This window comes from Cynocephalus volans, chromosome X, assembly GCF_027409185.1.
Source record: "Cynocephalus volans isolate mCynVol1 chromosome X, mCynVol1.pri, whole genome shotgun sequence".
Classification (NCBI taxonomy): Eukaryota; Metazoa; Chordata; class Mammalia; order Dermoptera; family Cynocephalidae; genus Cynocephalus; species Cynocephalus volans.
Genome location: NC_084478.1, coordinates 57,516,707 through 57,538,655, shown reverse-complemented (window position 1 = coordinate 57,538,655; position 21,949 = coordinate 57,516,707). Strand labels below are relative to the sequence as shown.

The 21,949-nt window shown below is 38.7% G+C and overlaps 1 protein-coding gene across 1 annotated transcript in view; it reads left to right on the top strand.

Annotated features, from left to right (window-relative positions):
- Positions 1 to 1,523: 1,523 nt before the first annotated feature.
- Positions 1,524 to 21,949, top strand: part of CASK (calcium/calmodulin dependent serine protein kinase) — a 378,414-nt gene continuing 357,988 nt past the window's right edge. The window contains exon 1 of the mRNA XM_063083161.1: positions 1,524 to 1,802. Within this exon, the coding sequence (XP_062939231.1) occupies positions 1,744 to 1,802 (59 nt within the window). The 5' untranslated portion in view covers positions 1,524 to 1,743. The remainder of the gene's footprint in view (positions 1,803 to 21,949) is intronic.

Sequence of the window (21,949 nt, the reverse complement as noted above, 5' to 3'; positions counted from 1 at the left end):
CCACTTTGGCAAATACTTTTTTTAAAAAAATTACCTCACTGAGAATTTTACCAGACGGTTTCTGGAAACTGACTTTGAACTAACCGGGTACTTCTGCTGTGCGGAGGAACAAAGACTTTTTTTTATTGGTCTTCAACTGAGGTATATACCTGTCTGATGGCGTTGGCTCATTCCACACATGCTCAGTTGAACAGAAATCTTCATATTGAATGCAACCTAGCACAACGGCAACACCCAGAATCTCACTCCCTGGCTGACCCTGTGCATCCACTCCCTTTAGTTGCATTTTTATCCTGACAAGTCTAACATGTATAAGGAGTATACAGAGCACAGAAGGTGCTGGGAGCTTGGGGGTAATATACAAGAGGGTTCAGAGTGTCGGTATTTCCCTGCTTTCCTGACCTCTCTCTACGTTGTCTTTAGTGGGGGTAGGCACTGGATATATATTTGAGTTTGGGGCAAAACGCGAGAGAAGCTGTCTCTACAGATTACCGTTTGTTATTGCACACCTTCCCGAACAGTTTTTGTTTGGTGTTTTTCTTGGACGATCCTCCTCCCCCAGCCCTCATCTTCATTAAGGAATGACAGGATGGCAGTAAAAGCATCCGCTGCCAAGCACGGTCTTGAGTGACACCCTCTCTCCACCTCTTTTCTTGCTTTCCCATTCATTAGCACCCTTTCCCTTCCTCTTTCCCCAGCAAAAAGCTGCGATTACAAAAGAAGGTGGGGAGCGGCCTGAGTTCGCAGCCTCTCGCCGAACAGCGTGCGTGTAGCCGTGGACCTTTTGTCCCCGGCCCCTTTCGCGGCTTGGTCCCGGCTGGGCGGGGAGGTGACGACCCCGACCAGCCCCGCCTCGACAGTGGCAGCCCGCGGGCCCCGCGCGCCAATCCCCCCTCACCCTCTAGATTCCCGGCGCCTGCCCGTTTGCCGTGACGTGGCCGTCGCTTCACGCATGCGCCGCTGAGCCCGATTCCCTTTCCGTGGGCCACCGCCTCCCGACAGGCTAGAGTGGGCGGGTCCTGTGGTTCTGGAAGCCGCGCGGCCGAAGGGGGAGGAGGGCGTGTATGCGCGAGGCGGGTGCGCGGGACTCGTGAGCAGTCCGCGGCTGAGGCGAAGGGGAGGAGCAGAAGGCGGTGGCCGCGGCTCCCGCCCGCACAGAGCACTAGTCCCGCGAAGCCCCCTCCCACTCCCAGGCGGGCGGCGGCGGGAGGAGGAGAAGGAGGAGGGAGCGTCTCTGCCGCCGCCTCCTGGTCCCCAGCGCCGATCCGCCGCCGCCACCTCCCTCCGCAGCGATCCTCCCTCCATGGTCCTGCCGCGGCCCCCCCTGTAGCCCGAGCTGCCCCGCGCCGCACCGGAGCCGGCCCCGGGCAGAGGGAGCGGTCGCGGCCTCGCGGTCCGCGCGGGCTGACAAGCGGAGAGCGCAGCGCCGCGCGGACCCCGAAGATCCGCACGCCGGGCAGCGCGGCCCGAGCAGCGCGAGGAGCAGCGGGCGGGCGGGCGGCGCCGGGCCCGGGCCGCCCTCGCTCCCGCGCCCCGGCCCCGCCGCCCGCGCCGGGGTGGTAGTCCGCAGAGAAAGGCGCCGCAGTCTCCGGGCCTCGCGGCCCCACTCGAGCGTCCTCAGCACCTAGGGCTCGCGGGTCTTGAGGGGAGGAGGCGAGCCCGGGGCCGGGCACTGAGCTCTTGGGCGCCCCCACCCCGGTTTTCGGAGCCCTCCACGCTGCGGCCGCTGTCCCCCTCCGGACCATGGCCGACGACGACGTGCTGTTCGAGGATGTGTACGAGCTGTGCGAGGTGATCGGCAAGTGAGTCTCCACGCGAGGGAGCGGGAGTGTGGAAAAATGCATTTCAGTGATGCCCGGGTCCTCCCGCACCCGCTCCGGGCCTGCCCCCTGCCCTCCCTTCCTCCCTCCCCTCTGCCTCCCTCGTACTCCTCACCCGGGAGTATTTATAGACGTGTACCTAGATCTCCTGCCAGACAGGGGTCTGGGGGGTTCTAGGCGATCCGTTGAGGCCAACGAGCCGAGGTCGGCCACCCCATAAAGCGTGGGGCCGGCTGCCTGCATTTTATCTGACAGTTGCACAGGGACGTGGCAGAACCGATTTTATAGTTGCTTCCTGGGAACAGTTGGGGTTATTGTTACCTAGCGTGTGCGATAGACCATTTACGAAAAGAGCAGCTTGCATTTCCTTTGCTAGCGTGGAGAGAGAGAGAGAGAAAGAGCGTCCAGGGTTTTTAATTGTGGGGTGTGTGTCTATTGTGCAGGATATTAGACAGATGCCTTTGTGTTCACCCCATGCTCGGATTGGAGGGGGTCATTTAAGACCGGATGCGTTCAGCTTCAGCAAATTCCTCACCTGGTGTAGACAAACGTGGAAAGAGTTAGGGGCATCCGAGTTTTTAATGCTTCGTTATGCAATGACTGTTCAATCAGTTCTCGAGGCTCCCCTCGACTGTTGTTGGGATGGTGGTTAGCGTGGTAGAGCCGTCTGCTTTGAGTCACCGGGCTGGACTAGGATATAGAACTGACAGTCCAAATGCTCATCCTTTCATCTGTGTTGTATAATTACGCTAGGGAAAAGCAGGGAATCAGATTAATCACAGTGCTGATTGAGAATTAAATCTGCAGTTCCTCATCTAATTGTCCATTCCTTAAATCTGTTTTGAATAGTTTCCTTTTCATTCTTGTCAAACAGTATTCCAAGTGCACAATCCTGCTAATTTGCCTGTGAGGGAAATGCTGGCAATCTGAAGTTGATTTCCTAGCTCAGCGTCTATTCTGTGGCTTTAGAAGTTGAGGAGATAAGATTTAAGAGCAGTTTTTGTGATTTAATAAGGATTGCTACATAGCTACCATTGAAATATTTTACCTCTTTTTTCGGAAGTGTGCTTTATTGTCTATTTTAAGGTCCGCAGTTGGGAAATGAAACCAAGACCTTAGAGCAGTTGGTTCTATCTCTTTTAAGTTCTCTGCAATACTCAATTTCAATTTGTTGGAGCGCTGATAACTCATTTTTTCCCTTCCATATTGGGGTAGTACAGTGTTGCCTCACATGGCGAAATTGTGGATAGTGCTTGCTGCACACTTTACTCAGACCCGATTGATACGAGGACATGTTACTCCTTGCCCCCATTGTTACAAGACCAGCCTGTGTGTTAGGAGGAGGATATCCAAATGTGTCCTGGTAAAGTGGTTGTGGAAGTGCTCTAGAGCTGCCTTGTCCAAAAGATACATAATGCGAGCTACATATATAATTTAAATGTTACTAATAACCACATTAGAAAGATTAAGAACAAATTGGTGCAATTAATTTAAATAAAATATTTTATTTAATCCAGTAGATCCAAACTGTTATTTCAGCATGTAATCAATATAACAATTAATGAGATATTTTGCATCCTTTCTTTCATATGAAACCTTTGAAATCCAATGTGTATTTTACACTAACAGCACATCTAAATTCTGATGCTATGCTAAATTTTCATCAGAAATACTTGATCTGTATTTAGGTTTTCTAAATTCGCATTTGCAAAACTAGATTCACATACTCAGTTGTTCCAAACATACATAAAAGTTTTCCAATAATTGAATTGAGTATCTTTCTAAATATAAATTTAAGTTAATTACAGTTAAATAAAATTCAAAATTCATTTCCTCAGTTGGACTAGCCACATTTAAAGTGTTCAATAGCCACATGTGAATAGCACAATTCTAGAGAGAAAAATATATCAAAAATCTCCATGGTTTCTTCATTCTTAGCACCCAGTGAAGGTAAATTAGGTGTTTCCCAAAAGCCTCTTAATGACTGTATGTGTGGGTGAATGATGTTTGTTGCGTCTTAGTTATAGCTGATGTAAATGAGCCCTCAAAGTCATAATTGGAAAATGTGAGATTAAAATGTTAATTATATTGTGATGATGGAAAATAGCCGTCATTGAATCAATTTTGGTGACTAGTTCTGATTCCTTAAGATATGGAAGGGCGATGATGTGATCTCTTTGGATATTGAAAAGAAATGATCAGCATCACATTAACACAGTCGGTATTCTGCTTATAATTGATGAAATATTTTCAGGAAACTCCCTTGAATTAAATTCATCTCTTCTGTTTCAGAGCTGCATAAGGAGGGAGAGCAAGCTACTTTTAAGATGATAGGTTCTCTACTGTAAACTGTGAAATCTCATTCATATCCCACAAAATCCAACTTGGTCAGTGCCATTTATAAAATGCCATTTGACGAAATAATGAATCCAAGGTAGCCTTAGTGTTAAAGAACGTAATGATAGTACTCCTCACCCTGTGTAAAGGTTGAAGGTTTCTCCAGTATATTGTCTCAGTTTGTATTGATCTGGAAATTGAAATTCACTTGAGATTTTCTTGCAGTGACCTAGACAGCATACATTTTAACTTAGAATTTGTTCAACTCTGGATTTAAACAAAAAAGCCTCGAAGATGTTGACTGGTACTGAAAACCTTTTTGTTGATTTCTATCCAAATTCTATGGAATTTTGATTTTCTTTTATACCAAATTAGTATCACAAGTTGTTTTTCACCACTAGGACTTAATAAGTTTACATTTTTACTAAGGTACTTTAAAATAGATTACACTTTTCAAAACTAATTGACTACCCACTCACTCCTTTACCTACCATCCACCTACTCACTCATCCACTCATCCACTCTGTACTAAGCCTTACTTAGTGGTGTAAATGCAAGTTCTAGTTTAATTTAGACCCTTTAGTGTGTTTTTTCCCTTGGTTGAGAAGGACAACTTATAGAGTTAAGGAGCTTTTAAAGTATAAGATTATTATTTGGAATATGTTTTCTTCCCAGTGGCTGCAGCCTTTATCCTTGTTAAAGCTACCTTTGAGGGAATCATGTACCTGCTTCTTTATGAATATTGGGAGAGTGCCATTTCCTTTTTAAAAAAATTAAAACTCTTTTCCTCTGTGTTTCTTATTTTTCAAAGTCTTACAAAAACTCCTTTGAATGCCTGTTGTTTCCATAACATTTTCCATGTAACGTCTTTCAAGTGGCTGAAACAAATCTCCAATAGTGGGACTTTTTCATAGTCCCAAAACTTCTTGTCTTAGCAAATATAGCAATTACTGGAAAGGAAAGGTATTATGCAAATGTAGATTAATGACTTTTATGTCACGATCATTTACTGTATCTTCTGCAAACTTACAGTTTTATAGTTTAGTGTACAATCAGTAATGTTACATGAAAAATTTTAAGACCATTCATCCAAATTAAAACATGGAAAAATGCCTACTTTCTTGGTATAGCAGTTTCTCTGAAAGAGAATAGCAAAATGCACCCTGTTTTCACTTTGTATAGGCTGAATATTTGTCCTGGTATTTAGTAACCTGTAACTTCTGACTTTCCTGCTCTGGTAGCACATATACTAAAATTGGAATGATGCAGCTTGACCCCTGCTCAAGGATGACATGCAAGTTTGTGACGGTGCTGTATTTGCTTACACCTCAAGAGCACTTATATTTAATTACAGTTACTTATTTATAGATCTCTCTACCTAATAGGGAGCTTCTTGAGGGCAGGGAACGTTATACATCTCTCTCCATTACGTAATACAGTTCCTGCAGTGTAACAGTTGCTTATTAGCTGTGGAATGAATTGAGTAGTTTTAGTAAAATCTCATTAAAAGGCAAAAAAGCATGTTTATCAACCTCAGAGTAATTATTGTCCCAAAAGGCTGCATTAGTTTAAAGTAGCTGTTCTCCACCTGGCTGTATATTAGAATCACCAGGGGAGCTTTAAAAAAAGATCGATGCCAGAGCCCTGTGTCAGAGCAATGAAATCAGAATCTCTGGGAGTGGGTCCTGGTCACTGGTATTTTTTTTTTTTTAAAGCACTCCAAGTGATTCTAATGTGCAGCAATGATTGAGAGTCATTGGTTTACAACTTAGGTTATGTATTTAATATTTGGGGACTGGCTTCTCAGGGTCTTACAATTTTTACAAAGTAGAATAAATGTTTTTGGAAGGTATTGAAGCTAAAGGACCAAAACATGGATTATATCTTCTATTCACTTAATGTTTCTGAGCCTTGTTGTGTAAGAATTTAGTTTCAGCCTGTGTTTGGCTTTGATTTCTTGGGCCTTTTAAGATTCACATTGATTTTTTATGACACTCATCTAATGCTAACATGGTGATTGTCTGATGTTTGGAACAACACAGAACAAAGATTGCTTCAATCACAGTTGATGGCTTTCTGCTATAATGGCTTAATTTAATATTAAGAAATTTATCAGTTTAGTATGGATTGTGTGTGCACATACACTCTATTAAAAGAGTATGGCTAAGTTGCTTATATACTTTAATTTCCATACTTGTGATTCCAGTAATGCTATTTGCCAGTGAATTGAGTTAAATGCAGCTTTTATGTAAATACTGGATTAATAATAGGTAAAGTATATAAGTCAGCACAGAAAGAAATTCACCTTTACTAATTTGTACTAATTACTGTGGCTTTCACATGTATTGACTGACTCAAGTGATTTGGGTTTCTAGTACCACAGGGAAAATGTTACACCCTGTTGAAAAATCTTTCCAGGAAATTTTAACTGGACATTATAGGTAAAGTAGTTTTTAATGTTAAGAAAAGGTCAAGTGTGAGCCTGAAGGAACTGAGAATTTTCCAGAAATGAGTAAGCTGTTCCATGAAAGAAGCGTGTGATCACAGTGACAGCCATGTAACAAGGTAAGAGAAACACAATCACCAGCTAAATTGCTGGTAGCCCAGAAAGAATCCAAGCCATGGAGGTTAAGCTGGACTTCCACAGAGGAAAAACCTGTTAAACACAGGATGTGGATTCCTACCGATGGCAGTCCTTATTGGGAGTAGGGAAGCAATGTTGATTGCTAATGGTGGAGTTTGGTTCTGGGACCATTTTGGGGGTAACGAGCTAGCCAGTTGCTTTTCTATGTGTGTACAACCGTCTCCGCTTTTTATAGATTGCTTTAGGACATGTCATTTGCAAGTTGTATTTGTAAATACTTCCTATGGACTTCCTCCATGACTGTGACATGCTTATCTGTACTTGTCATATGCAGTTCACACTTCCCACCCTCCATTATTTCCTTGTATCTGCAACAATTTCACCTAATGAACTATATCTCTGATGTCCCTTAAATTGTTTTCTTGGATATTTCCTTTAAATTGAAAATTCTTCCGTCTACGGTTGTACCTCTACTCAGTAAATTAAAGAAGCAGGTATACCTGGTTTTTTGAGATCGTTCTGGAATTATTGCATTTTTATAAATGTTTTCACATTTTAAATGTGGTAGGAGAACTGTGTTTAAAGGAACTTTGACATAAGTTTGTTTGAAAATAAAGAAAATCTTTTATAACTTAATGCTTACTTTGTAAAGGAAATTGACATTTGTCCTTCTAATGTTAGGCATTTTCCATGTATTATCTCATTTAATTGTACCCATTTTACTGAGAACAGTGAGATTCAGAGAGCATGTTGAGTAATTTGCCCAAGATCACACAGATTCCAACTGGTTTTAAAGTCTGTTCATTTCATGCTGCATTCTGCTGCTGATTCAAACTGTGATAATACTGCATTAGGTTTCCTTAAAGTAAGACACATCTTCATTTTCAGAGTTTGTTTACTGCAAATTTTAATTGTTCCACTTTCTAGTTAAATTTCTTACCTCCTCAGTAGAGGTTCCATATGCTATTCATTCTTTCATCTATTTCTTTTTGTCTTTTTTTAAAATGAAATATCAGTGTTTGTCACCACATTAGCTGATAAATCTGTATTTTTAGCAATGGAAATATAGGATCTTGGCTATCTATCCAAAATATAATTTGTTTTGGAACTTTCTCTGCCTGTTTCACTCTCCAAGTTTTTCCTGCCAGTTCCCCTGCCCCAACAGACAGAATAGTTGATTATTACTCCTAACTTGCCAAACCAGAAGTAATGAGGTTTTCAGAGATAGGTATTTGTTGGGGATGCGGTGGAGTGGTTTCCACAGTTTAGTTATTCCTATATCCTGTGATAAAAATAATGAAATTGTTCTCTCTGACTCTAAAAACCATATACTGAACTGCAGCTGTTGAGTCTGTGAGCATTTCAGCTGTCCGCCAGTATTGCACACCTAAATAATCAAGAGACTTGATATTGGGGCAGAGCAGGTACCTAACCCCAGCCAACAAGCCAATGGGATGTGCTGCTCTCACATTTTTGGTTTTATTTTGTAGTTAAAACTGACAGCGCAGATCCCAGAACCACCAAATATGGCTCTGGGTTTATGCTACAGGGTTCAAGCTGCTATAGAACCTGTTTTCCTTTCTTTCTATCCTACAGCCACTATGAGATTATTGGTTGTAGAGCCCAAGTCAGTATAAAGAGAGTCTCTAGTGTAAGGAGAGTCTCTTTTTGACTTTCTATGTTGGGAAGATTTCATTTCTGAAGTTAGTTTGACATTAAATTAATGTGTATTTCCAACTTTGAGATTTAATAATTTTCTATTATTTTCTCTTTATTAACTAATTAGTTTCCATAAAGTAAGTTATAAAAGCAATGATGTACATAGTAAATTTTAAAATATAGATGGTGCAAAGTCTCTCTCCACTCTCCCACCATTCATATCCTCATTCTCCTGTGGTAACCATTGTTCACTTTCTTGTATATCTTTCTGGAAGTTTTTTGTTTAAAAAACAAAATGGGAACATATTTGTACACTATACTGAAATATTAATTTTTTATTAAAAATGTATATATAATGATCTTTCCATATCCATCAATGCATCTGTCTGTATCTCCTCTTTAACTGCTGCCCAGTATTCCATGACATGGGTTGGCGCTTTGGCTTTGGATTGAGTGCAAGCCATTTCTAATTGGACATTGCTGGAAATGCTGGACTGTAATTTGAGTGAGAGGTATGGAATAGCATTGAACATTTGGGAGTCATCAGTGTAGAAGTGAAACTATGAGTGAATGAGTTCTTGGAGGTTGACTGAGCTGGGGGATTGTGGTTTGGAGTATAACTCATAGAGTTAGAAGGATCAGGATAGCTGAACAGCATAGAAGTTTGTAAGTGGGTAAGATCAATAATGTAAAATGCCAATAAACTCTGACTGAGGACCAAGAAAAGGCGTGGCTATAACAGAGAGGCAATTTAAAGCACCTACCAAGATGAATATAATATTTAATATTCAGTTCATGGTATGTCTGTAAAGCTAGGTTCTGGCTTCTTTTTTTGCAGATGTTGGTAAGTTTATACTATCTCTGTAAATCTATCTCAAAACCAACATATTTAGGGTAAAAAAATAAAAAGTAGCTTTCTTTTTCACTGTAATTGTGTTTTGCAGATTCCGATGGCTGGTTTGTAGGTAAAATCATTTGATTTTCTTAAGATTAGGTCCTTTTCATTCCTGAACTTGTGCGTGACTGTCAATTAAATGGAAGGTTTTCATGAAGTGACAAAGTAAATTTTAGATCTTTCAATTTACTCTAAGTTTTTGGTATTTGTCAAACCATTGTTATTTCCTTAAATCCTTTCACTATAGGGAACTAATTCTTGCGTCAAGGTTTTTGTCTAAGGTGGATGAGTGTAGTACTCTCCTCCCTTTTCCCATCCCTCTTCCCCCTGCCCCCAACTAAATTTTTTATTGGCTTTTTTCTAGTTGTCCACATCCATTCACAATAAGAAATGGCCACTTTATTGCACTTACGCCATTTTTTTCCTAAGCGCATGTTCTTTCACGTCAGCTTCTTGTGTTCTATTACTGGACTGTTGCATGTTCTTTTTTTCCCCAATCTTTTTTATTTCTTTTTATCCATTTTTTTTTTTTTTTTTTTTTTACTTTGTCACCATTGTTTTGAATATTTGAATCATTTACAGGTAGGAATAATGGTTGTTCTTTCTCTTTTTGGTGTAGTTTAATAATATCCAAAATATATAAGGGTACTTCAAGAAGTTCATGGGAAAATGAAATTAAAGATAATTTGAATCTTTCCATCAGCTTTTTGAAGACCCCTCGTATTATGTTGAGTCTGTATTTCAGGCTTTTAACCCTAAGTTTAGAGTATTTTGGTATATTTAAATCTAGGATGGAAGTATTACCATTTAACCATATGCAGATTTTAATGTTTTATTAAATGATGATGATGATGTTATTAATTCAGTTACAGAGGTCTCTAGCCTTGCTGTGATGTAGAGATTGCCATTATATTACTGCTACTTTATAGACTCTAATTTGTGTTTTTAAGAAACATCATAGATTTTTGGCCTTTCTGCTTATCCTTGGTATGTAATTTCCCCTAAATATATGGATCACTATTGGTTTGTGGCTTGTAAGGCAACCCCCTAATATCTGATCTGGTAACATTTGGGAACATTGTGGCTATTTTCTCCTTATTTATAGAAGGAATCATAGCTGCTTCACAAGCCATGTGCATGGATTAATGATTATAAAGTGCAGCATAAGTATTTTTTATTTCTAGAATGTCTCTGAGATACTCAAATTTCTTTTGGCAGTTATGTACATAAGTTTCAACAATTTCCAAATGTGCACTTTCTCAGTGCTAACCACTGGCTCTGTTACATGGTGAAACGAATATCCTTTTCTACCATGTGCATAAAATAGTTAGTGGTGCTAACCTTTATTTGTTTGTTCATTTATTCATCCGTTTCTAGCTATGTGGCCCTGGACGATATAGTTAACCTCTCTGAGCCTCATTGTTTTTATCTGTAAAGTGAGGGAGATAGTGTATAACTTGCAGGGTTGTTGTGAGGATTGAATAACATGATCTATGTAAAATGTCTAAAGGTCGTTATTACTATTTTAATTTCCATTATCATTATTCACCAAACATTTGAGTTCTCTGGCCTCAAGATCTTTGTCAATGGGAGATGATGACAGTTAAACCTAGACCTAATCTAACTAGACTTTAAGTCCTGATAAGTCCAGGGTCACAATTGCCTGTTCATACATGTATCCTCTGCATAACTTGGTAACCGACACATAGTAAGTACTCGGTCAGTAGTGGTTGAATGAGTGTGTTAAGTGAGAAATCCAGAGACTGTGTGACCACCCAATAGGAGGAGGAAGTTGGGGAAATCTTCACAGAGGAGGTGAAGCTTGAATAATTTGTCAGTCTTCTCCTAGGGTAACGCATTTAATCTTTTTATGCCCATTTCCTCATTTATAAAAAGGAATAGAGGAATACAGGTAGGGAAAATTAAAGAAATCTTAAGAAAGTTTAAAAAATATATTTGAGTGCTTTGTGTCTTTCAAAAACCTGTCATTGCCTCTTACATACATAGGAAAGATAGTATTCTTTGAGCTTATAGATTTTCATAATTTGCGAGTCTGTTCTAGATTATAATTTTGTAGTGTTGTGAAAAGCTGTAACGATTATGTTAAAAGGGGGAATTTTTTAACCATACCTTTCACCTTTGCATTTGGACATTTGACAGATTAACTAATGAATAATGTTAATTAATTAATTATTCACATAATGTTCATTATGTGAATTTCAAAACTGAAAAGAAAATCAGAAAAGGAAAATCCCAGAATATGTATTTAAGAAACAGCCATATACAGGATTTATGAATATTATAGTGTTCTTTTATGTAACTTCCCGAGATTTTATTATGACAGCAATTTCCACATCTTAACAGTGAGCAAGATGAGGTAGAAAGATCCTAAAGTTGTAGTCTCTGATATGATTGGGCACTGAATCTAAATTATCTGAATCCACAGAGCAGCATTTCATCTACTAGGTTATATTACATTGTCAGATATAAGAATGATCATGTCGGAATTGAGTGGTCTATTTAGACCACTTAACTTCTATGGAAATACGTCTTAGGTTGGCTTCAGAGGACAGTAAAAGGCTTTTTCCTTTGATAATCCTTGGACAGTATTATTTATATTACATTATTTAGGTTAGAAATTTTTGCTGACTTCCATCTGAGCCATTAGTTCAAAAGCAGAATCGTCAGCCTTTATTTATATAGAATCTGTACAGGTCCTCTTCTTAGGCTTAATAGCTTAACTGGGTTTTTGTCCCAGTCGTATAGTGTGGCATTGAATTTGAAATTATCTTTTTAATAAATAATTTTTTCTTTAATTTAGTCACTCGTAAAATGATTAGATACTTGTAAAACAAACAAGAAGCTGTGTTCACTGTGGACTTTCTTTAATTATATTTCATATAAATTTTTAAAAAATTGTTACAGGAATATTCAGATCACAGGTTAGAGTGAGAATGTAATTATCTCACATTATAATCAATGTATATAATATTTTTTAAAGCATGCTTAATAAGAATGGAAAGAACCTTTACCAACCATACATATTGTAGGCTATGCATTTAAAAAAAAAAATTCCCTTTTATGGATGTGAAAGTGGTCTGTGTAAATATCTATTCAAATGAAAACACTTTCATTATCATCATTGCAGAAAGAGCCTGGAAATCTGGAGAGGGAGCATTCTAGGCTTGCTGCTCTACTTTTTGGATTATCTACATTAATATCTCTCCCATTGCTGAGTGTTTCTATTACAATACTGGATCACCACACTTCCATAATCTATGACCCATTTGCACTAATGGTAGAGTGGACTTTAAATTGCCATCTGATTAAAGTTGAGGCTTCTTGGTTAGACTTGCCTTGGTGGTTCAGAATTAGGCCCACAAATATGAATATGGACTTGAAAATCTTATTAGAATGCTGTTTTTTTTCCATGAAGACACATTCATAGACATAGTCCTAAAAAGATATGGGTAAGCTGGATTTGAAGAATGTAATTTAAGACTTACTAGGAGAAATAGATATTTTATTTTATTTTATTTTATTTTTTTGCCATCCCTACATAGGATCCGAACCCGTGGCCTTGGTGTTATCAGCACCGCACTCTCCCAAGTGAGCCACGGGCCGGCCCAGAAATAGATATTTTAAGGAAAAATTTTTAAAAATTTGTGCGACATCACCATTTGGTTTGTTTTCCTCAGTTTCTTTGTCTTAAGAATGGTAATGGCTATATTATCTACCTCACAGGATTCTTATGAACATGAAATGACAGAATTCTTAAGTCTTAAACTACCTTACATATATTACTATTTCTATTTTATTGAAATGAAGCAATTCTAATGAGAAATGGACTTTGTTGACTCTTCGATTTTGCAAGAATCATTTACCTTTGTCTTTAAAACTGATTTTATTCTTTTCTTTGGGTTGTAGACCTTAATACTTCTCAACTCTATGTAGGACTTAGAATATGTTAGGTGAATATGTTGAATAAGAGATTTGAGGAAGAATTATGTTTATTTTACTAATGGGGCAATGATAAATTTACATTAAAGTCAAAGTGAAGAAAAAATCCCAACTAGTGTGTTTCTCCCTGCTTCTCTTTAAATTAATTTTGTTTGAGCTTTGAAGTTTGGGACTTACTATGAGTGACAAATGGCCAGTCAGATGGAACTTTGACAGTTACCTAAAATATTGAACATCCTGTTAAGTCAGTAAGGTCTAGATCCGTGGTTCTCAAAACAAGGATCTCCTTATGACCACCAGCAGCAGCATCTGGGAACTTAATTAGAAATGCAGATTCTCAGGCCCCACCCAACCCTCTAAGATCAGAAGCTCTGGGGATGGGGCCCAGCTGTCTCTGTTTTAACGAGCCCTTCAAGGGAATTCTGAGGCACACTAAAGTTTGAGAACCACTGACTTAGAACTCTAAGATCAGGGGTCAGTAAACTATGGGCCATGGGTCAAATCAGCCCACTTCCTGTTTTTGTAAGTAGTTTTTTGGAACACAGCCATGCTCATTTGTTTAAGTATTGTCTATGGCTACTTTCGTGTTATAGAGGAGAGTTAAGTAGTTGAGTAGTTGTGACAGAGACCTTGTGACCCACAATGCCTCAACCTTTCTTTTCTGGCCCACTACACAAAAAGCTTGCTGATCTCTGCTCAAGATGAAGCCTTGGTGGTGTTTTCTTCCCCATGATTCTGAACTGCAGACAGTTAAAATCATTAGGTAAACACCTGTGTTTGCCTTTACTCCTAACTCTCATATTTCTACAAATCTATTCCTCTGTCAAATTTTAAACTCAGTGACTAGAGACTTGTGAATGAAAATAATATACCACTGTGCCCTTTCCTTTTTTGTTTGGTAATAGTGATAGCCTATTTAACAGTTCTGTGACCTTTCCTCACTGATTCTGTGCTGGTATGTCCTCAGTTTTTCCGTACCCTACTGTAATCTAATTTGATCATCTATTATAATCTTCATTTCTCCCGATTTTTACTGCCTTTTTAGTTCTCAAGAGAAAGTCCACCTTGTGACTACTAAGTTTAGGAATTCATGGAAGCTGCTTGGTGTGTTTTAAGCCATTGAAATAGTGCCATCCCATCTGGAAAATTGTTATTCTTGTCCTAGAGTGCTATAGTCACTTGAACTTTACCAGAATGTTTGTGAGCACATAGATACCGAATATTGTGGGTAATCTTAGAACATTTACTGGGAAAGTTTTCTTTAGCCTTCCCACATCCAACCAAGAGTGGCTATTTCTATCCATAGTTGGAATGTCGTGTTGCACTCTTGATTTTCCTTTGTACTTGCTCTCAACCATTAAGGTAATTGGTGGTCAGCTTCATATAAACTGTAAGAACTGAATTTTACCATTGTTTTTATTGATGCACTTGGAATATTTGTTTCTACTCACACCACTGAGGAGGGTATAATAGCTTTTTTGAAAGAAAGCCCTTCTCATATTCCCCATTGGCTCTTGTAGCAAGATCAGGCAAAGTATTGTTTTTGCAGTTGTGATTCCATGGTTGTAGTTTTCCTTACCTGATTGATGGTTTAAGATAGGAAACACAACTTGGCCAAATGGTACTGAGCTATATTATCGGTGAGTTTGTTTGGTCCATGATTTCTTTCAGTAAATCTGGTTGAGTACTTTGGTAGGGGCTGCTGAGTAAGACACAGGAAATAGTGAGTTTGAGACTGGAAATGATTGAGTTAGACATTTCATTTAGGCTTTCCTAATCAACTTAATTCATACCTTTTGCCCTGCTTACTCATCCCTGAGGCGAGGTACAATGAGAGAGGGTCAGGCAAAGGCCAGCCTTCAGAGCATGGTTAGTTAGGTCTATTGCCAAAAGCAACCTGTGTATAGGAGAACTTGAGCTTTACTGTTTTCTGTAGTATAGTGTTAGAAATGCAGTATTTTAAAAATTAAATTGTTATTTATAGCAGTGAATAAAATGTGAACTCTTTAAAAGAGAGCAGTGTTATTGTCCCAGCCAGCACAATAGCCACCCACACGAATCAATTGAACAACCTTATCATTTCTGTTTTATCTACCTGAAATAAGGGTCAGGGGTGGGGGATGATGAAAGCTTGGGCAATCACACTGTGCTTTAGGTCAGAGAAATGGCCTTGGTGACTTGCTGTGTTGTCCTCCCCTCATGTGCGTAGGAGTCTGGGACAGCCCCATGGAGCTGGAGGTAAGCTTTAATATTTCCCATCAGTTCCTAGGCAGATGGCTGTGCTTAGGAGCTGGGTGCTACTTCTAGAGTAGCAACTGCTGTAGGCAAATTTTGCCAAATGTGTGGATTTTGAGCCATTTTAAAGGCTATAATGTTCAGACTCAAAATTTCTTAGTAGGCAGAGTGTCGTTTAAGGGTACTTATGCTGCAATATCAGATAAGGTTTATTATGAAATAGACACTGCAGAAAGGCCTCCATGTGACAGAAACTTATTGCAGTTTGTGTACTTTGAAAACCATACATTTCTTTAATATATTGAGCTTCATTAGGTCACGATTCTTGGCTGTCATAATCATTGCTGTATCTCTAAAACCTAGGATAGTGTCTGGTACACAGTAGATGTTCAGTATATAGTTGAATCAATTCAAAGAAGGGGAGTAAGTGACTGAACACATTATAAAAGATAAAATTCTGGCCCATAATACACAAAGTCAGGAGTTCATATTTTCTTTTAGTGCTAACATTTTGCTGCTTCAAAACCGTCTAATTCTTATAATGTCCCTTTGAGATAGGTTAGTAGACATAATATTGTATATGCTGAATGTAATGGTAGAATCCTGAATAATACTTAGTTTCCATAGTTGAGATCTGTAAGATTATTGCTATAATTAGACCAGATGAGGAAAAGAAGCTCCTAAGGTTGAAATGGAAAGAAGAATTTTATAGTGAGTAAAATTACTAATAATTGGCTTACTTGATCTTTATAAAACTGTTTCTTCATTTATAAAATGGAAATAGTAGAAACTATGTGATAGGATTGTTGTGAAGATTAAATGAGACAGTAAATATGAAGCACAGTCTTGGAGCCTTGCAATTAATTGCTCAATGAATGTGAGTTATTTTCATCATCAACAGCAATTTTTGAGAGCTTCCTAAGTGCTGGGCTCTGGGCCAGGTACCTCCTCCTTCCAGGTGTTACACTGATTCCCCTTTCGTCTTTCCTTGCTGGCTCACTCATGGTTCCATCTGGGGCATCTGAGGTGAGTCATGAGTCAGCTAGCCGGTCCCACCTGACCATGAGCAAAGGTAAAGGGGTCAGATGCTGAATCCTAATATGGTAGCCACTAGCCAGATGTGACTATTTCAAGTTAATTAAAAATTAAATAAAATTAAAAATTGAACAGACAGTTCTCTGAGGAAGATTTACAAATGACCAGTAAACGTGAAAAGGTGCTTAGCATCAAATCATTACAGAAGTACAGATCAAAACCACAACAAGATACCATTTACGTGCACTAGGATCGCTAAAATTGGAAGGACAGACAAGAACAAGTATTGGCAAGGATGTAGAGAAATTGAATCTCTCATAGATTGCTAGTGGGAATGTAAAATGGTATAGCCACTATGGAAAATATGCTGGCAATTCATCAAAGAGTTAACTATAGAGTTTCCATATGACCCAGAAATTCCACTCCTAGGTATATACCCAAAAGAATCGAACACATATTTACACAAAAACTTACACATGAATGTTCACAGCAGAATTATTCATAGTAGCCAAAAGCTGGAAACAACCCCAGTTGTCTGTCGATGGATGAATGGCTAAACAAAATGTGGTAGTTGCATGCAGTGGAATATTATTCAGCCATAAAAGGAATGGAGTATGGATGCATGCTACAACATGGATTAACTTTGAAAACATTATACTAAGTGAAAGAAGTGAGACACAAAAGCCTTCGTCTTGTATGATTCCATTTATATGAAATGTCTAAAATAGGTAAATCTTTTGAGACAGAAACTAGATTAGTGGTTACCAGAGACTGGAGAGAGTAGAGTATGGGGAGTGACTGCTAATGGGTATGGGGTTTCTTTTTGAGGTTATGAAAATGTTGCGGAATTAGTGCTGATAATTGAGGTACAACTTTGTGAATATACTAAAACCCACTGGATTGTATACTTTAAAAGGGTGAACTGTATGGTATGTGAATTATATCTCAATAAAAGATGTTATTTTTAAAAATTCAGTTCCTTAGTTACATCAGCCACATTTTACTCGATAGCTACGTGTGACTAGTGGCTACATGGTGGACAGCACATATTTATAATGTTTCCATCATCACAGAAAGTTCTATTAAACCGCACTGATGCTGATCTAGAGGAACTGAGATTCTCAGTCTGGGACAAAAAAGAAAAAACACATTCTAAAAAACACAGAGATTTAAAGACAGATTATGCTTTGGAGAACTGTTACTTTGGGGTAATTTTACTCTTTGTTGCTTTCTGACTGTTCTACTAGACCTCTAAACCATTATCATTTCATTCTCAAAACAACTGTATGTGGTGTGTACTATTGTATTCACATTTTATAAATGAATTAATTGAGGCTTTACTGAGTTTCTAGAGGTTTACAGAGTTGGTGAGGGCAGAGCTAAGTTTCTAATCTACATTGCATTACTTCAAAGGTACTTAACCTCTATATTATATTGTTTCTCTCTGTTTACGATATTTGGTTTTCTTGCCATCCACCTTCCATTCCCACTTTGTTGCTAGCCCAGTGGAGCTATTTACAGTAGCCTAAATGCACAGTTCTTTTTGTGCCATAGCAGATGCTAGTCCTCCTTCCTGCTCTGCCCTCTCCTAACACTAGCGTGTTCATGTACACACACTTACTGGCTCCACTTAACTGAAAGCTCAGTGTAATATCTCTTCCTTTGTGAAGCTGTCCTATACCCTCTGCAGCCTTTTTTCTGGTTTCCATTTCTGTAGTTAATTTCTAAATATTCTCAAAGTTAAAAGATCCACTAAGGAAGCAATTGTCTGGCAGTTTTGAGGGCTACCGTCTCACCTGATTGAAGTTGTATAATGTATATTTTTCTGCTTAGGCTCTTTGAACTTGATGAAATACTGCCACTTTTTATGTTTTTCTGTCTGTAAAACTCTTAATGACAAAAGGATACCTGATTGAATTCTGAAGCTCTTTCATGGCTTTGTCTGATTCTGAGGTTGTCTTGTTCTAACTTTATGTTAACATTAGTTTACTGTCTGGTTTTGGTAGAGCATATACTCTTCCAGGGAAAGGTTTAATGGGAAGTAAATTTTGAGATTAAATGTAATGGGTTGAATAATGATCCCTGTATTAGTCTGTTTTGTGTTGCTATGACAGAAATACCTGAGACTGGGTAATTTATTAAGAAAAGAGGTTTATTTGGCTTACGATTCTGGGACAGCTGCATCTGGCATGGGCCTCAGGCTGCTTCTACTCATGGCAGAAAGCAGCAGGCAGCTGGCAGGTACAAACAGATCACATGGAGAGAGGAAGCAAGAGAGAGAGGAGGTGCCAGGTCTTTTAAACAATCAGCTCTCGTGGGAACTTAAAGAGCAAGAATTCACTCATTACTCTCCCCACCTAGGGAGAGCACTAATCCATTCATGAGAGATCTGCCCCCATGACTCAGTTTCCAACACTGCCACATTGGGGATCACATTTCCACGTGAGTTTTGGAGGGGACAGAACATCCGAACTCCATCAGTCCCCCAAAGATGTCCATGTCCTAATTCCTAGAACCTGTGAATATGTTACCTTACATCATAAAAGGATCTTTGCAGATGCGATTAAGGATTTTGAGGTGGAGAGATTATCCTGGACTGTTTGGGAGGGCCCAGTTTAATCACAAGTGTCTTTAATAACAGGGAGGTAGGAGGATCAAAGTCAATAAAAGTAGGCATGACATTGGAACCAACCAAAGGTTGGAATGATGTACATTGAAGATGGAGAAAGGGGGCCACAAGACAAGGAATGCAGGTAGCCTCTAGAAGCTGGAAAAGACAAGGACAGAGATTATCCCCTGAAACCTCCAGAAAGAATGCAGCCAACACCTTGATTTTAGACTTCTTACCTTCAGAACTATGAGAATAAATTTGTGTTGTTTTAAGCCATTAACTTTGTGGTAATTTATTACAACAGCAATAGGAAACTATGAATACACCACATATAAAAAATGTCTTTATTATTCCCATTGACTTGATGTCTGCAGGCCTATTTCTGTGACCCCAGGTACCAGGCCATTCCTTGTGCTCCAGTGGACTCAGTATCTAGGCTCATCCTTCACAGACTCAGGCTTTAGGCCTGACTTAGCAGACCCAGCTTTCACACCTGCCCTGGGACATTCAGGCAATAGGCTAGCCACTGTGGACCTAGACACCAGCCCCACCCACCCACCTGCTGACCCACATACCAGGCCAGCCTGCCTGAAAACTCCAGCAGAAAGCCCACCTGCAGACCCTTCCTGATATCCTTCCCCAAATTTCTGGATGGGTTGACTGGTGAAGGGCTTCACCTGCTAAAGCTAGTCTATAAAAACTGGAATAGGTACCTACTTCTTTAAATGTTCCGACACTAATGAAAGGCCACAAAGGATCACAAATAATCAGGGAAACATGACACCACCAAAGGGACAAAGTGAAGCACCAGAAACCAACTGTAAAGAAATGAAGATCTACAGACTGCCTGATAGAGAATTAAAAATAATTGTCTTTAAAAAGTTTGATGAGCTACAGGAGAAGATGGATAGACAACTAAACAAAAATCAAGAAAACAACACACAAAATGAGAAGTTCAACAAAGAGGTAGAAACCATTGAAAACAACCAAACAAATTGTGGAGTGGGAGAGCACAGTGACTGAAGTGAAAAATTTCATAGAAAGCTTCAACAGCAGACTTGACCAAGTAGAAGAAAGGATCAATGAGCTTGAAGATGGGTCATTTGAAATTACCAAGTCAGAGAAATGAAAAGATAAAAAAATGAAAAAAAGTAAAGACAGTCTATGGGATGTATGAGGCATTATCAAATGAACCAATATATGCATTATAGGGTTTCCAGAAGGAGCAGAGAAAAAGAAAAGGAAAGAAAACTTATTTAAAGAAATGATTACAAAAAATGTCCCAAATCTGGAGAGGTAAATGAACATCCACATCCATGAAGTCCAGAGACCTCCCCTGTAGATTAAATATAAAGCTAAAAGAGAAAAGTATTAAAAATAACAATATATAAAAGATGTAAATTGTGATGTCAGTAGCATTAAATATGGGGGGAGGTTAAAGTGTAGAGTTTTTGTATGCAGTCATAGTTAAGCTGTTATCAGGTTAAAATAAACTGTTATAAGATGATTTATATAAGCCTTATGATAACCACAAAGATAAAACCTATAGTAGATAAACAAAAGACACAGAGAAAGGAGTCAAAGCATATATAACATCATCAAATTACAAAGGAAGACAGCAAGAAAGGAAGAATGGAACAAAGAAACTATAAAACAGAAAACAATAAGATGGCAGTAGTGAGTGCTTACCTATCAATAATTACCTTAAATGTAAATGGATTAAATTCTCCAATCCAAAGAAAGTAACCTGAATAGATTTTAAAAACAAAACAAAACAAAACAAAACAAGATCCAACTATATGCTGTCTACAAGAGACTCACTTGAGCTTTAAGGACACACACAGGCTGAAAGTGAAGGGGTGGAAAAAGATATTCCATGCAAATGGTAATCGAAAGAGAGCAGGGTAATCAAAAGAGAACAGATACTTATATCTTACTTATATCAGGCAAAATAGTAAGTCAAAAACTGAAACGAGACAAAAAAGATCATTATATAATGATAAAGGTCAATTCATGAGGATGATGTAACAATTGTAAATATGTATGCACCTAACATCAGAATACCCAAATATATAAAGCAAATATTAACAGACTTGAAGAGAGGAATAGGTAGCAGTACAGTAATAGCAGTGGTTTCCTTACCCACTTTAACAATGGACGGATCTTCCATAAGGAAACAGCAGACTCGAACTATACTATAGAACAAATAGACCTAACAGTCATCTACAAAATATCCCATCCAAGAGCAGCAGGATACACGTTCTTTCCAAGTGCACACCGAACATTCTCCGGGATAGAGATATATAGATAGATAGATCATTTGTTAGGCCACAAAGCAAGTCTTAGCAAATTTAAGATTGAAGTCATATCAAATATCTTTTCCAACCACAATGGTATGAAACTAGAAATCAAGAATGAGAAACATTGGAAAATTCACAAATATGTAGAAATTAAATAACACACTCCTGAACAACCAGTGGGTCAAGGAAGAAATCAAAGTGAAATAAAAAAAAATACCTGAGACAAATGAAAATGGAAACATAACATACCTAAACTTATGGGATGCAGCAAAAAGAGTTCCAAGGGAGAAATTTATAGTGATAAACCCAATGCATTAAGAAAGAAAAAAAATCTCAAACACCCTAACTTTACACCTTGAGGAACTACAAAAAGAAGAACAAACTAAGCCTAAAGTCAGCAAAAGGAAGGAAATAATAAAGATTGGAGCAGAAATAAATGAAATAAAGACTAGAAAAGCAATAGAAAAGATCAATGAAAGTAAGAGTTGGTTTTTGAAAAAGTCAAATAAAATT